This window comes from Gopherus flavomarginatus, chromosome 14 (assembly GCF_025201925.1).
Source record: "Gopherus flavomarginatus isolate rGopFla2 chromosome 14, rGopFla2.mat.asm, whole genome shotgun sequence".
Lineage (NCBI taxonomy): Eukaryota > Metazoa > Chordata > Testudines > Testudinidae > Gopherus > Gopherus flavomarginatus.
In genome coordinates, this window is record NC_066630.1 from 34,218,010 (window position 1) to 34,234,156 (window position 16,147).

The 16,147-nt window shown below is 38.0% G+C and overlaps 1 protein-coding gene across 5 annotated transcripts in view; it reads right to left on the minus strand.

Annotated features, from left to right (window-relative positions):
- Positions 1 to 222: 222 nt before the first annotated feature.
- Positions 223 to 16,147, minus strand: part of SLC7A6 (solute carrier family 7 member 6) — a 46,787-nt gene continuing 30,862 nt past the window's right edge. For all 5 annotated transcript variants that reach the window (XM_050922714.1, XM_050922711.1, XM_050922715.1 and 2 more), the window contains 5 exons: positions 4,910 to 5,013; positions 3,800 to 3,896; positions 3,378 to 3,527; positions 2,265 to 2,448; positions 223 to 1,304 (listed from right to left, as the gene is read on the minus strand). In XM_050922714.1, coding sequence (XP_050778671.1) covers positions 1,213 to 1,304; positions 2,265 to 2,448; positions 3,378 to 3,527; positions 3,800 to 3,896; positions 4,910 to 5,013 — 627 coding nt within the window. In that variant the 3' untranslated portion in view covers positions 223 to 1,212. The remainder of the gene's footprint in view (positions 1,305 to 2,264; positions 2,449 to 3,377; positions 3,528 to 3,799; positions 3,897 to 4,909; positions 5,014 to 16,147) is intronic.

Consider the following 16,147-nt stretch of genomic DNA (forward strand, 5'->3'; position numbering starts at 1 on the left):
CAGTTGAATTCTATGTTTAAATAGATTTCTCTTCTGTGCCAGTCACTATTATACATCTAAATTTTCAAACAGATGACAGCCATGGTATTACATATAGTTCTACTATAAAGTCTTTATAATATGTAAAAGTACTGCCTCTGGTGAACAGTATTGAAAATCAAACAAATGTCTGATCTCTTTGCTGTAATTTAAGAAACTATTAAATAGGGAAGCTTAAGTTTCTAGAGGAGAAAGGGTAGGGCAGTCTTTATATGCCGATTCAATCTGCTGCAAATGCCAATGACGAATGTTTGTTATGGATGCCTGTCTACTGGGATAAGGGTCCAATTCCCAAGCAAGTCACTTCACATAGGCCACTGAGCATCCATCAGATATGAATGGCTTTTGGTCACTTCTGACTTGGAGTAGTTTTCAACTGTACTTAGGGTGACCAGAGGTCCCAATATTTACTTGTTTGTCCTGCATCCCACCCGATGTTCAGTTGGGACACATTGTCTTAATATTTTGCCCTCTGGCACGCAGGTGGAGGGGGCTCATGCCCCAAACTCTGCCCTGACTCTGCCCCCTCCTTGCCCCATTGGATCCCTCCCAAAATCCACACCCTGGTTCCGCCTCTTCCCTAAGCATGGAGGCAGAGGTGAGCTGGTGTGGTGGTGGTGGTGGTGGGGGGAGGCAGGGCAGTGAGCTGCAGGTGGGAGCTCAGCCTCTACCCATTTTTCCTATGCTCCTGCAACTTGCTTGCTTGCTTTTTTTTTTTTTTTTTTTGCTCTGCCAGTGTCCCGATATTTCATGTCTCATCTGGTCACCCTAATTGTACTTAAAATGCTTCATTATTCTGCTACCTAGTTCTCCAAAGTACGTTTAATTTGCTCACTCAGCTCTATTATTCTAGAATCTGTTTCCCCTTACTACTTAAATCCCATTTCTACGAGATTTTCCATTGGCCTCAAACTATAATGAATAGTTCAGACATTGTTTCCATGTCTGAAGTGACTGGCTAATGATTACCTATAATAATGTGATTTGACACTACTTCAACTACAGATCATGGGAGGGAGTATTATACACCCAAGCATCCCTCTTCAGTAATAGCTGGTACATCTGTTCCTGGCTCCAATGGTTCTTCAGTTGCCCCATATTCTCTGATTCTCTTCTGTCCCTGTTAGTAACTTTTGCTTGGTTCTCTGCTGTTTTTGGAACTGCTTTAAATTTTTAGTTAGATTTGGTCTCTAATTTCTTATTTTCACTGTCCATCTCTGTCAAAACACTGTAACAAAGCACCTGGGTGGCTTCAGTGATAGTACCTGCATAGGAAATTGAAGATAAACCAGGTGAATATCCAAGTATCATCATCATAAAAGCAGCAAATTATTTAAACAGAACTTTAAGCCAACTGGACTACACAGATCAGTGAAAGTTAGTCTTGAAGTGTGTTCAGTTCTTTTTTTAATATACACGAAGGATACACTTGCAACACAAGGTAAAGTTCCATTGTTCGTCTAGTTTTTTTTAAACAAGCCAACACTCTGTTTAAAAGATGCCCTAATGGTGACAGTTTTTTCTCCCAGGCACTCAGTAGGGTATACAATATACTGAAATTTGTTTTCCCCATTAAAAGAGACAGATAAGGCTTACAAAGTAAAAGCGCCAAAGAGTGTGGAAGGGGGAAGGGCTTCTGTATACATTTAAGAAACTGATACGGTTTGATAATTGATCCATGCACTGACCGATAAAGCCATGTAACCGATTTCATTTAACAGTGGATTTATGAACCATCACTGTGGGAACTTTTACTGAACTGTAAAAAACAAAGCAGTAGGCTGCAAGAGAAGACTGAGTAATCCTTAACTGGACAATTCAACAAAGGGATACTGACAGGCAACACTCCAGAGAAGATGATTTTCCCCGGCACCAGCTTTGAATAGCATAAACGTTACATATTTTCAAGCAGCTGATCAAGCTCCAACTAAAGTGAAGCATGACAACATGTTTGCTTGAGTCCAGAAAGATTTAGTGATTTTAGAATTACAGCCGGCCTTCCTTTTGGATTTAGATTTTTCAATGTGTTTGGTAAGATACAAATATGAGACTGACAGAAACTATAAAATAGACACTTAAAAGAAATGTAAAATACAGAAAAACTGATTTTTTTCCAATCACTGCCATTCAGCTCATATGTGATCACACACGACTTTAAAATTTATTGCACATGTCTTTATTCAAGTCTAGCAAACAGTGAAATTTCCCAATTTACATGTGCTTACCTAAGATGTTGTTGATAAATGGAGGTCTTCTGGAAATGGGCAAGTAGACTCCAATGAAATAGACTGGAATTCCAGATATAGCAATGCCAATTCCGATCAATGAATTAATAGTGTCACTATATAGAGGCACCACCACCAGAAATACTGAGCATATACAGAAAGCTATTGGGAAAAATAGGCTCAACTGTAGAAAAGGAGAAAAAGAGATTAGAACATTCTTGGAATGCTTTTGTATATCAACAGTTACATGCATTCTGATGGGAATGCAATTTTCTGTAATTGCATCTTAATACATAACATTTTTCCAAATCAAGTTTTTAATTTCCATACACACAACAGCACAGGGTGGACTTGTATTTGGCTAGTTAGAAACATGTTACGTGGATACAAGGACGACACTCTATACAGCAGAACCACAGAACCGAAGCTAAGATTCACATGTGCAAAAGTTAAGATAACTATGCAATGCTGAAAGTAGCTTTTCACTGCAGCAGAGTGGCTTTTAGACAAATCCACTGCACTGAGACATTGCCCTTCAGGAGTCAAGAATGGCATGGTTAGTTTAATGAAGTGCATTAAACTTTACCAGAGAAAGGTGTTAAAGGAATTACAAATTCAGAAATACCACAACAGCTCTAAAGATTGCCTTGGTAGCAAAGGTGCTACCAGCATGATTAATTTGCCCTTCCTAACTTTCACACAATAGTGCTGGAACTAAGGAGGAGGGGAAGAGAGAAAGAGCTATAATCCATTGACCTATAATCCAAAGAGCAAGAGTAGCTCCTGTTTTCAATCACATGAACCATTTTTCAGATGGCAGAAGGATGGACTAGTGACTGAACTGAAAAAATGAAGAGGAATATCAGTCAGTCATTTTCACCTAGTAGTTGAGCCAGTCTGCTACAGCAGGAATATTTACTGAGTACTCGACAGCAACACATGGCATTTTACAAAAATTAAGACATGGCTTGTGCCCTGAGAGTGCACAATCTAACACTTCAGACATAACACATATGGGTTCAAATTTCAGACAGTGCTGTAGGATGTACTGGGGTAGGGGAAAGATCTTAAAAATAAACTAATTCTGCTTACATTAATTCATTAAATTTGTACCTTGAGAGGCCTGGGTCGATCTGGTTCCTTCCAGCGGAGGTATAACTGCCCAGCTATTGATAGTCCCACAAAAAACCAGTAGCTGAAACTGAAGTAGTTAATAAGCTGGAAGACATCTTCTACAGTCAGATAAATGAGGGCCATGGTACACTGTTGGGAAAGAACATGAGTACCATGAAGAACTATAAGCGACATATACGTTTTTCAAGTTTTTTTTTATTTTTTGCTTTGGACATTAATGTCATCTTTCATGCCTGAGACTAATTAACTGTTAATTCATACAAGTGAAAGATCATTTAACGTAATATTCAATACAGACCTTATCTGTCAATGAACTCCAACCCAAGTAAAAAAAAAATCCATTTTGGATCTATTTCATATCCCAAACACTTCCATAGAGCTTAAAAGCAGCAGCAACTTACATTGAACAGTAGTGCTGGTACAGGTGTGAACCTCCCTATATGGATCATGGACAATAGATCAGGGAGATGACCTTCCCTGGATCCTACAAAAAATAGCCTGTAAAGGACACAACAAGTAGTAAATCTTGAGCCAAGGAAAGAAAGACAGCTGTGTAAAAATATGCTATGAACAACCTCAAATAAACCTGCATGTGTATTCAATTATTCTTGTACTCTATGAAGGTCTATATAAGTAAATCTCTACACATTTAAAATAAAACAGCGCTAAAGGTAAACTTCTGTGATTACTGAAGTAGGTTTTCATTGTTATGAGGCAGAAACTATCCACAAATTACAGCTGTATAACGTTAGTTAAACATTTTGGTACAATTTTAAGTATTGAAATCAAGTTAGTAATTTTCATGATGTAACAATGAGAAATGATTTATGATCAGATCCTGAAGGAAGTGACTGTACATAAGAATTTCTATAAATAATTCTAACAATGTTCTAATTTTATCTATTGTATAATTTCCGAATAACATTTCTTCCCAGTAGGGGTGGTTAAATATGCATGTTAATGGACAAAAGATTTTATAAGAATTATAAAAACTCTTTTGAAGCTTGTACTGGCATTGTCTGTAGTCAATTAATAGGAGAAAATTTCCACGATATCGCTGAAGCTTTAAAAAGACTGTCATACCAATTAAAACTTTTAAAGCTTCACACACAAGGTCATAAATTTAATACATTTTTAAGCTTTAAACATAGTATTTAAACAGGAAAACAAGAAAATTAAGTTATTAACTCCACAAGAAAACTGGAGAATAATCCAATTCTTGACCAACAGCATGAAACAATGTGGTCCATTACCTAGTACAACATTTATTATACCTTACAGTGCATTGTCCATATTGCTATGCAGTCACATTTTGCGAGAGGGAGGGAGGGAAAACAGGACAGACTCGTGATTTGGAATATATGAACTAAAGTCTATTGAGGACAGTTATTTTATTGTGATATTCTTTAATGGCACAGACATTAAAAGTGTTCATTGATTTTATGTGTGATAAACTAAGTTGGCCAAGAGTGCTTATGAACATCTTAAAACAGAACCACAATGTGTATTACCTAGATGATGCTAAAATTGATGCATTAAGTCCACCAAAACATGAAACAGCTACAGCAACAGGAACTGTCCAACTGAAAATGCCGAACACCTGGTCAGCAAATGTCTAATGAATGAAGACAAGGGAAAAAATTAATTTTTGCAATGGCAGGATATAAATGGAACAGTAAAATTAAACCTGTTTTAATAAGATTTGTGCAGGAAAAAAAACAGCATTTAACACGTACATTAGTAATCTTCCACAGAGCTGTATACATTGGCAGCCATTCCTTTCACCTATTTTAGTTACAGAGTCAACACAAAATGAAGCTCAAGTCAGGCAATTTAGTTTGGGTTTACTGCTCAGTGAACCCAAGAAGTCTTTTCTTTAAGCAATTCATAAATAATTATGCTCATGAATACAAAACAGATTTCTAAGTTGCTTTAGTTTCTCTGGCTCACCCACATAATATGCTGTGTGATACACCTTAATTATAAAAAGTAAATATAACAGAGTCACTTCCGGAGCAACAAATACATATGGCTCCAAGGCGAAAAACATACAATCTGAGATCCAAATAAGGAGATGGTATTTCAGAAGGCAAAGCACAACTAGGGGAACTTCTCCCCAAAACCCTCCATCACATGAGCATTTCTACAAAGTTATTGTTCTCAGAGCCAGTCTATAATCCTTATTTTTCTTTTCGCTTCTACTCCCTCCTCCTGTCCCCAACCAGCACATTCTGTCCCCTAGGCAGCCCTTCCTCTTCTTTGAAGCACAGGGGCTTTGGTCCTACAACACTGTAGCTGCAGAGGAGCTGGTGTTCTGTTAGCCAGCATCAGCTTCCTCACTGCTGATGCTGCCAGACCACTTACATGCCATTGCAGTGATCGCCAATAACAGTGACTCTAGAGCAAGGTGGCCAGGGGCACAGGATTTCTTAGTAGGTGAATGAGCAGAAGCTTCCAGATGCCAATGCTCTGGAAACTATCATGCAAATGTTTAAAAGCAGAATTTGCTAGGGAGTATGTTGGATAACGTTCTGTTCAGCATAATCGATTTCCCCCAGGTGAAGGAAATAGGATAGAATCTCTTAGAATATCAGGTATCAGAATTTTTAAAAAGTGGTTTAATATATAATGAAAGACAATTGCTTAGATACAGTAGTTTCTCTCCCCCCACCTGGGCCCTGTACCTTTAACTTTTCTCTTTTGAGGTATGTGCTAGGGGATGGAAAGGGAGCTATGCCCCGCCCCTTCCCTCTCTTCCCCCACCCCCAAAAATAAATTCCCTTATCCTCCCAGAGTTGTGTTCAGCTGAGAGAAAGAAAGCTTCCCTAGTTGCAATGAAGGCTATAAATTAGGGCTGTTGATTAATTGCAGTTAATTGATGCGATTAACTGAAAAAAAAAAAACCTAATCACAATTTAAAAAATAATCGCAGTTTTAATCGCACTGTTAAACAATAGAATACCAATTGAAATTTATTATATTTTGGATGTTTTTCTACATTTTCCTATATATTGTATTCTGTGTTGTAATTGAAATTGAAGTGTATATTATTTTATTATAATTTTTACAGTGCAAATATTTGTAAACAAAATAAATCGTATTTTTCAATTCACCTCATAAAAGTACTGTAGTGCAATCTCTTTGTCATGAAAGTGCAACTTACAAATGTAGCTTTTTTTGTTACATAACTGCACTCAAAAACAAAACAATGTAAAACTTCAGAGCCTACAAGTCCACTCAGTCCTACTTCTTGTTCAGCCAATCACTAAGACAAACAAGTTTGTTTACATTTACAGGATATAATACTACCTTCTTATTTACAATGTCACCAGAAAGTGAGAACAGACATTTACATGGCACTTTTTTAGCTGGCATTGCAAGATATTTACATGCCAGATAAGCTAAACATTCATATGCCTCTTCATGCTTTGGCCACCATTCCAGAGGACATGTTTCCATGATGATGACACCCATTAAATAAACAGTATGTTAATTAAATTTGTGACTGAACTCCCTGGGGGAGAATTGTATGTCCCCTGCTGTTTTATCCACATTCTGCCATCTATTTCAAGTTATAGTAGTCTCGGATTATGACCCAGCACATTTTGTTCATTTTAAGAACACCTTTCACGGCACATTTCACACATAAGAATCTGAAGTGCCTTCCAAAATCTGAGAGGGACAAGGAGCATGCTTTCAGAAGTCTTAAAAGAGCAATACTCTGATAAGGAAACTACAGAACCCAAAATACCAAAAAAGAAAGTCAACCTTCTGTTGGTGACATCCAACTCAAGATAATGAAAATGAACATGTGTTGGTCTGCACTGCTTTGAACGGTTATCAAGCAGAACCCGACATCAGCATAGACGCATATCCTCTGGAATGGTAGTTGAAGCATGAAAGGACATATGAATCTTTAGCACATCTGGCACATAAATATCTTGTGACATTGGCTACAGCAGTGCCATGAGAATGCCTGTTCTCACTTTCAGGTGACACTGTAAACAAAAAGCAGGCAGCATTATCTCCTGCAAATGTAAACAAACAGGTTTGTTTGAGCGGTTGGCTGAAGAAGTAGTAGGACTGAGTGGACTTGTAGGCTCTAAAAGGTTTACACTTTTTGTTTTTGAGTGCAGTTTTTTTGTACATAAATCTACATTTGTAAATTCAACTTTCACGATAAAGAGGTTACACTACAGTACTTCTATTAGGAGAATTGAAACATACCATTTCTTTTGTTTTTTTACAGTGCGAATACTTGTAATAAAAAAACAAAGTGAGCACTGTATACCTTGTAGTCTGTGTTGTAACTGAAATCAATATATCTGAAAATGTAGATAACATCCAAAAATATTGAAATAAATGGTATTCTATTATTGTTTAACAGTGCAATTAACCACAATAAATTTTTTTAAAATCGCTCGACAGTCCTACTATCAATTATTTCTTTATTGAAGTTTAACAAATGGCATGTTACTTCTATTATACCATTTTCTGGAGCAAACTAGTAGTGATGCAGCAGCTGCTTAGTGTCTTTCATTAAATCAATCAATTGCTGCACTAAATCATTCTACATAATTTACAGGCTACAAATGCACACTTCTTTTTATATCTATAAAGGAAGAAACAGCTAGTTCGTATACAAGTGACAATCGCAGCACACAACTAGTTGCAGGAGACATCAAGCTTCTTTGTTGTACATACAGTAGGTATTTTTTATTCTGTATTTACATAGTACATATCTAGTTGTACATGGTAATCTAAACATTTCCAGTAATTCCTCCCCAAAATTGTTTCTTAGCTTTCTTCTTCTTCAGCGTCAAGAGCAAGATACCAAATGGCAAGAGCTGCAAAAATTAGTCCGTGATTCCTGCGTGTTTTCTGTCTTTTCAGTCATAAATATTCATTTTCAGGCCAACAGTGAACCACCAGCTGTTAGTATTCTGATCCCCACAATACACCCTTTTCAGATGGCTTTTCACTCATGAAACTATGGACTAAGCAGGTCACTCAAAATGGGTAAATATTCAACACTGCACTTTGTTCATAGTGTACAAAGACATCTGGAGTTAAAGGTAGCCTGAAATATTTCTAACTGGCTTCTCCTCAACCACCACCTAAAGCAGCACAGAATGCTTCATTTCCTATCTTCCTCAGATAGCTCTAGATGCAAGTTATATCACATCATGGCCAAGGTATGTGCTGTTTAAAGAAATGTCATGAGGCCCAAGTTGGGCAAAATCTGAACTAGAGTTTCAGGTTTATTTTTCTTGTGAAAAGGAAAGAAAAAAACCTTGAAGTTTTCATGTGACTTAAATCCTTCAGCTACCAAAACCAGATCATTTTATTAACACAAAACAAAGCTTGCCTATCCTCGAGTACCCTTTCCAAACTTCTAGACAGCAAAGTGCTTTCTCCAGCATTTAAGTAGTCCAGCTACTTTAAGGATCTGAACTTAATTCTGCTTACTAGGGCTTTGGAGCAGAGCCCGGAGCTGGAAAGTGGAGCAGCTCTGGAGCAGTGGAGCTGCAGGTTTTTGCTGGAGCCAGAGCACAGCTCCAAAGCCCTGCACTTACTGCATGTGATGACCTGCAGTATAAACCAGAATGTATTCTATTTCTATGTAACTCTCAGCAAATTTAACTGAGCATCAGCACAGAGGAATGAATTTCTTGATGTGATGTGCCAGTGCAAAAATGTATTCATGCTTACAGAAATCTGCACCAACAGGTTAAAAGCTACTCAGGGCTCGACAACATGGCGGTGTAACAAGTTCTGTGGGAGCATGATTTCTAAAATGCACTAACATGCTGGACTTGAATTGGTCCATTCAGATTTTGCTGGTAGTAGTACTACATTAAAACACACTAAGGGACCTTTAGTGTATAACAGAAAGGCCTTAATGCACAGCAACTTAGCGTGCTTTAAAAATCACACCACCTTACAGCATGTTATCCCACTGTGTAGACAAGCCCTTAGTCAACTGTGTAGGTAAACTTAAAGTAGCCTTTCCTTCTTAAGTCTCCAGAAAAACAGTACACAGTGGCATAATTCCAACATTATTAAGCAACCACAGAGGAAAAAGTGAATGCAAAAAAAGAAGACATTTGCTTCTTTAAATGGTCAGATTAAATATAAACTATTGCCCCGAGGCTTTAAAGAAAAAAATTTAATTTGACACCTCTTGCTCCTTCATATTACCCCACTTGTTAAAAAGTTCACCACGATTATTCTTTGTAAAAAGAGCCCTCAGTTCAAAATACAGAAATCCAGGCTTTATTCTGTACTGTTTGTGTCTATAACTGCTTTGATTTTTAATGGGGCCCTTTTTTGCATTTTCATCATTTTGTTTTTACCTTTTCCAAAAAAATCCCAATTAACGGTTTTCTTTTTCACCAAAAGATGGCTAACATGAACAGATTTAATCCACCAGAAGGGGCAAATTGTAAAGTCAGGACAAAAGCCAATCAATAAAACTTGTCAGAAATGTGTAAGAAAACTTAGATAATGTATTAAGATGAACTTCAGAGTTCTCGCACTGCTTCTATGAGGGTGGGGAGAGACACAGAGGATTCTGATCTCAAAAAGGGAAAAAACAGCCTTCCAAATGTGAGCAATGAAAACCGACCGTTGCAAGGACTCAACATACAGACTTGTATTGCCCAGCCTCAGGCTTCCCCCTGTCAACATGGTTCTCTCTGTGTGGGATGTATAAGTGCAAAGCTGAAGCTAATGTTGCTGAAGGCAACATTAATAGGACTGCAGCTATCTGCTGTCTCAGATTGGGGCTTTTTGCAAAGAGTGGTTTGCCCTCTTGCTGTCATCCAGAGACCCTAAGGCACAGAGCTGTCTGCAGAGGTCACTCTTGCATAGGAACATGCAACATTGGCTTTATATCTCCCCACCTACTTCATTTGGAATTTTCTGCCCCAAATTATTTGCTCCTGTCTTTCTTTGCCTCACAGAATGAGCATACAGTGTGTAGACAAGAAATCCTCCATACTGTAAAAAAGCAGTAGCATATAGGATGTCCATAAAGACTATACCCTTCAAAAGAAGAGAACTGCCTTTCTATAAAGCCGGAAGTATGATACCATACGCAAAGAAAGCAAAGCTATTTTGGAATTTACATAATCCAGCCTCGCAGAAGCTGTCATGTAAGTCTGCCAACTCAGGAGGGTAAGTCTACTTATCAGTCCTTTACAATGATTAATCAAAATAATTGTAAAATTTTCCTTATCCAATAGACTACCCATTGCTTGTCCATCAAAAAATCCTTGAGGAAAGGAGAATTATGCAAAGCTGATTATAGTCCATTATATCAGATCATAAAAATGAGTGGGATAAAACAGAAGAGGGTAAATAAAGGAACTGAATAGTGCAAAAATCTGACTGCAAAAACTGGAGGCTATCAAGTATAACAATAGCTTATACCATAGGAATAACATTCTCCAGCCTGGATTGTCCAATTCAAATCGACTGATGATTCCAGTGGGTATTTTTCTTGGTCTGCAAACATCCTGCACATGGAGTATTGTAAACTTATAGGTGCCTCTTTTGTATCATCAGATCCATATATCTACTAGAATTAAGGCAAAGGCAGCTCAGAGAAATGAGGTCTCCCAAGGAAGAATGTGATGGCTGATGATCAAATAATTAAGGAATTTTGAAGGATTCTTCACAACAAATAAGCTGTGTCAAGAGATGAAAATTCTTACAGACAACTGATGCAATAAAAGAATAAGAAATCTGGTCTCCAAAGTTGAGCAATCCAAAGACCAAATGAAATTAAGAGACTCCAAAATTTAAATCTGATGAAGGACATGATAAAAAACCTACACACCACTACACAACTAACTGTTGAACTCTTTTCCACAAGATGTCATGGAGGCAAAAAGCTTCCTGGGAGCTTAGAGAGACATGATGGATGAGGTGATATTTTTTATTGGATCAACTTCTGATGGAGAGAGAGAGAGAGAGACAAGCTTTCAAGGAGCTCTTCAGTTCTTGGAAAACTTACTCAGAGAGTGTCACAGCTAAATACAAGATGGAACAGATTGTGTAGCATAAGTAATGAACACATTTCAAGGGACCATTCAAGATGAAGTGGCCTCTTAATATAGGTGATTTGACATTTATATGGATGATTAACAGCTAGAGTTACATTAGCTAGAGTTACAGAGCTGGATGATAAATTTATAAACAATGTAAATTCATCAAGGACGGATAGCTCAGTGGTTTGAGCATTGGCCTGCTAAACCCAGGGTTGTGAGTTCAATCCGAGAGGGGGCCACTTAGGGATCTGAGGCAAAATCAGTACTTGGTCCTGCTAGTGAAGGCAGGGGGCTGCACTCGATGACCCTCAGGGTCCCTTCCAGTTCTAGGAGATATACCTATCTCCATTATACTATACTTTTTTTTTTTTTATACATTAGGATGTAAGTTAACCCACTGCAGTTAGGAAGAAATCCCCTTTCCCTCCCACCCAATAGGTAGGTTGTCTGACAATTATGGATTTTCCATCTTCAACTGAAGCATCTAGTACTGGCCAGTATAGGAGACAGGATGCTGAATTAGAACCAATGGTCCACCTATCTGGTAAGTCAAATTCTATTCTTGTAAGAAGGAATTAACAATGTTTCATACAGCTGAACAGACAGAAATCACATTTAACATGTGACAGGTTTTACATAATCAAGTCTGGAAGAAGCTCAGGCAAAGGTAATATAGTATCACTGTGCCAGAAAGTGCATCTTAAAAGATGAGATAAAATAGATTCAACATATACTAGATCAGGTTTTGAGGCTCATAAAATGAAACAGTACAATGAATAATCTGGCTCATAAAACCAGGCGGTCAATTATTTTCTGTAAAAACTCACTTGCTCAGTCTCGGAAAGAAGTAAAGAGTAATCTGGTGAAGATGCTACTCTTCAATATATTATCCCCCTACGAAACACTTTATAGCACTGTATTCAAGGGTGGGAAAAATTATGATGTTTTTAGAAGGGAGAAACTGAGAGGTCTGGTGTTCACTTTAAGTGGGAGGGAACCATTGTGTTATAATTTAAGAACTCTTAAGAAGTTCAGTTTGCTCTGCTAAGCATATCTTCCACAAGTTATTTCAGCCAAATGAAGTTCAAGTTTCTCAGTCACCTGAACTTTCTGGTTAAATTTTTATTTCCAGCAGTGCAAATTCAACAGACAAAGCATAGATGAAGAGCACCTATCAAATGTGTTTTCTGATTCCATAGTTGCAGTGGATAAGTCTGCCTGGTTTCTTTGTTACTTCCAAGACAAAACGCACTTTTTAGTTCATAAATTCATATTTATAAAATCATCTTTCACTTCCACAGGAAGACTCCATTTCTTACAACTTTTGTCGTAAATTATTCTGTAAACCAGCTGATATCTTCAAGGTTGTGCTATATTTTCCTTTGACAAATGATAAAAGGATCCCTACACAATAACTCATGGCAGTAAAATTTTATAGAGGTGCAACAAAACCGGCCACATGAAAAAAACATATTTGTATTGTATGGGGGGCTTTGGGAGTGGGGGCAGAGAAATACTAGAACAGGGATAAAAAAAAAACAACAACAAGTGCAATGGCATGAGAAAAAGGATTAGAGACGGCTTTCCATTATAGGCATGATTACTTGTATGACAACGTATCCTTGATTAGTAAATGAGTCGTGGACCTCTCATCTGAGAGCTGACCAACTCCATTTTACCTACCATTGCTTCTGGTGAATGTTCAGGTTCATTTTTACAGACATGTGAAGCAGTAGTGACAAGGGAAAGAATGGAGCATTTGAGGGAATATGCAGAGGGTGACAGAGGGCCTACCTGGAGACAGCTATTACAGAAGCATTTAGTCCGCCATAACAGGAGAAAGCCAACATTATGGGGATGGTCCATTGCATAAATCTCAGGGTTTCTTCTGAGAAAGTCTGAAGAGCAAGAAGCATTAAGATTAAATCATCATCCTCATTATGATCTGACAAGTCCTGAACTAGAACTGTTTCTATAGCCAGAAAACAGTAAAAGAAAAATGGATTATAAATCATTTCTGTTATGGACAATGCCTCTCTCCCAACTATCATACTGTATATAGACACACCAGTATTTGTTCCCCTCACTAGCAACCTTAATTCTGAATTTTGTTTTAAGACCACCTTAATGAAAGAACAGAAGCCAGGAGCTTCTAGCTGTGAATTTTACAGCTGAATTGCTAGCATTTTTTTCTGACGGAAGTGTTATGACAAATTAATCCCAGAAGAATTATCACAATATTAAACACTCAAAAAATCTAGTCTTTTAAAAAACACAAAAGCCCAATTTACTAAATTTATTTTTCCTGCAGCGAGAAAGTTAGTTTGGCTTCTCGACTTTAACAGCTGGACTCAACATCTGAACAGGATTTGCAAGACTACTACTTTGCCCCCTGAAATGCTGAAATAACAGTTCTGTACAAACAGTTCTAGTTGAAGAAGTCTGACTGGAAGCAGAGAGAACTCTCCCAATAAAATTTTGCCACAAAACAAAATTCACGGGGTTCTTCCTTGTTTTAGGATCTGTCCCATGTTCAGTAAGCAATGGTTGCAGGAAGATAAGATAGTCCTTCATTTATTTTAGGACTGTCCACCCAAGGACTTTGTCTTCACAACATTCAGTTTGCATTGTAAAACAAGATGGCAAAGATCACCAGACACTGACAGTGCAACGAATCATGATGCAACACTAACAGTTCCAAAATACCACTGTCCTAAAAGGATAATTGGAAATAGATGTCAGCCTTTCCTGAATTCAGAACTTATGCAAAACTAAAGACCAAAGATGATATTCTGCATAAGACTCAAAACTTCTGCAGTGCCAGTTTGTGTAGCTCACTTCAGGTTTGTCTCACACATGAGTGAGCTCTTCCAGGTTTCATTTATACAGGTTCTTATACTGCTCTCAGCACTGTTGTATCTGAGCACCTTTCAGTAATACACTAAGTAACTAACATCTCCCTTGTGGGTTTGTTCTTGTTCATCCTCTCCCCAGAGAGAGCCAAGTGTGTGCAGTATAGCATTGTGTTTTGGATTCCCCCTGCCAGCCTAGGTCTGTGCACTGGAGGGCAGAGGCAGGGAACAGAAAGATATGGTGTGAGAACGTATAACATTTTCCACCCTTTAATCTTCCTGACCTTTGAGAACCATTTCCTAAAGAAAATAAGGAAACTGACTCATGGTAACCTCATTTGCAAGTAGGAAAGCTGCACGTGCAAAAGACCAGAACAAAACAAAACTGCTGAGTGCATAAAATTCTGTGCCACTCACAGAAAGCTTGTTTGTCTAAACAAAAAACACTGGGTGAGATCTGTTCAATTTGATCAAATAAATTCAAGTGACCTGCACTAAAGTAGTGACTACATCACCTGGAAATGTAATGGGGTACTCTAATTTCTGGTGGTGCAATAGAAATCAGTTTGTCATGTTTTTAAAGTATCTTTCCACTCTGCTTTCAGTGATAATCCTGCTGGCTGGTCCCCACTGCAACCCACATTGCTCCCCTTAAATATCTGAGATGGAAAATATCTGCTCTCCTTTCCCAGGCACAGACGGTGCTGCTGCAGTGCAAGGTACAGGATGGAATCTTTTCTTCATCTTTCAACCACTCGATTAGATCTTAAATAACTGAAATCATGCATGGCTTATAGTCCACTGCATAGATATGCTCTTCTGAATATACACCAGCCTTTTTGGCCAGTTCTATACTAAAAAAATTGCATACCCATTTTCCAAGAGTGCAGCGACTCAGATCAGAAATTCAAGATAGTAGTGAAAATGCTTGTGCTTAATCTACACTAGAGCTTACACTGCTCCTAACTCTAGTGTAGGAGCTGCAACAATGCTGGAAACGGGTACAAATTCTGCAAAATAGGCAAGGACAAAATGTGTTCCCTTAAAATTATACTAACATGCCAATCCTTCTCCCCAATTCTGACTCAACCCCTTGATCTCACACTTCCTGTTGTGTGTGTCTGCACTCACATGCTTTGTAGCTATAAAGCACCACCAGTGCAGCTTCAGTGGAAGCTATAACAGACAGGGACTAGGTTTGAGGACTGTGGTAAAGATGCTTGAGCCCCATCTATTCTATAGTTTCCATGACTGTTTACACTGGTGAAGCTGCACAGGCAGTGAATTAACCTCTTGAAAAGTTTGCAAGTATAAATGCAGTCTTCAAGGGCTAAAGTAACAGCAATATTTCTATTTACACAGTCCCAAAGGTGTGCTAGTGATTTCAGTGCTGAAAATGAGAAGAGAGGAGGGACCTACCAATTAACAAGTAAGAACCAGTAAAAAGATCCATAACTCAAATTGAGTGTACTCTTTCAATATACCTATATCCAACAATCAATGTTGCATACCAAAGAAATTCCAATCAAGTTTTAAGTTGGAAAAGTACAAGATTCATAAGCAGATAAGCAACCTTTTTTAAAATACCCTTAGCAAAATAGCTTTTGTTCCCCAAATGTATTACTTCCATATATTCCACTGAGAGATCATGTGCTCTTCACTTTGTGACAGGAACTCATTTCAGAGAAACTCAGCACTGGGAAGGCATGTGCATGTGCCTCTGTTCATGGATTTTAGATCCAACATTGTAAGTCCCCAACTGTCCCTCAGTTCTTCTCTAACTTCAGGCACATACTTTAACTCTCCAAAGTAGAAGAGAGAAAGAAGAGTCATCTGAATCTGC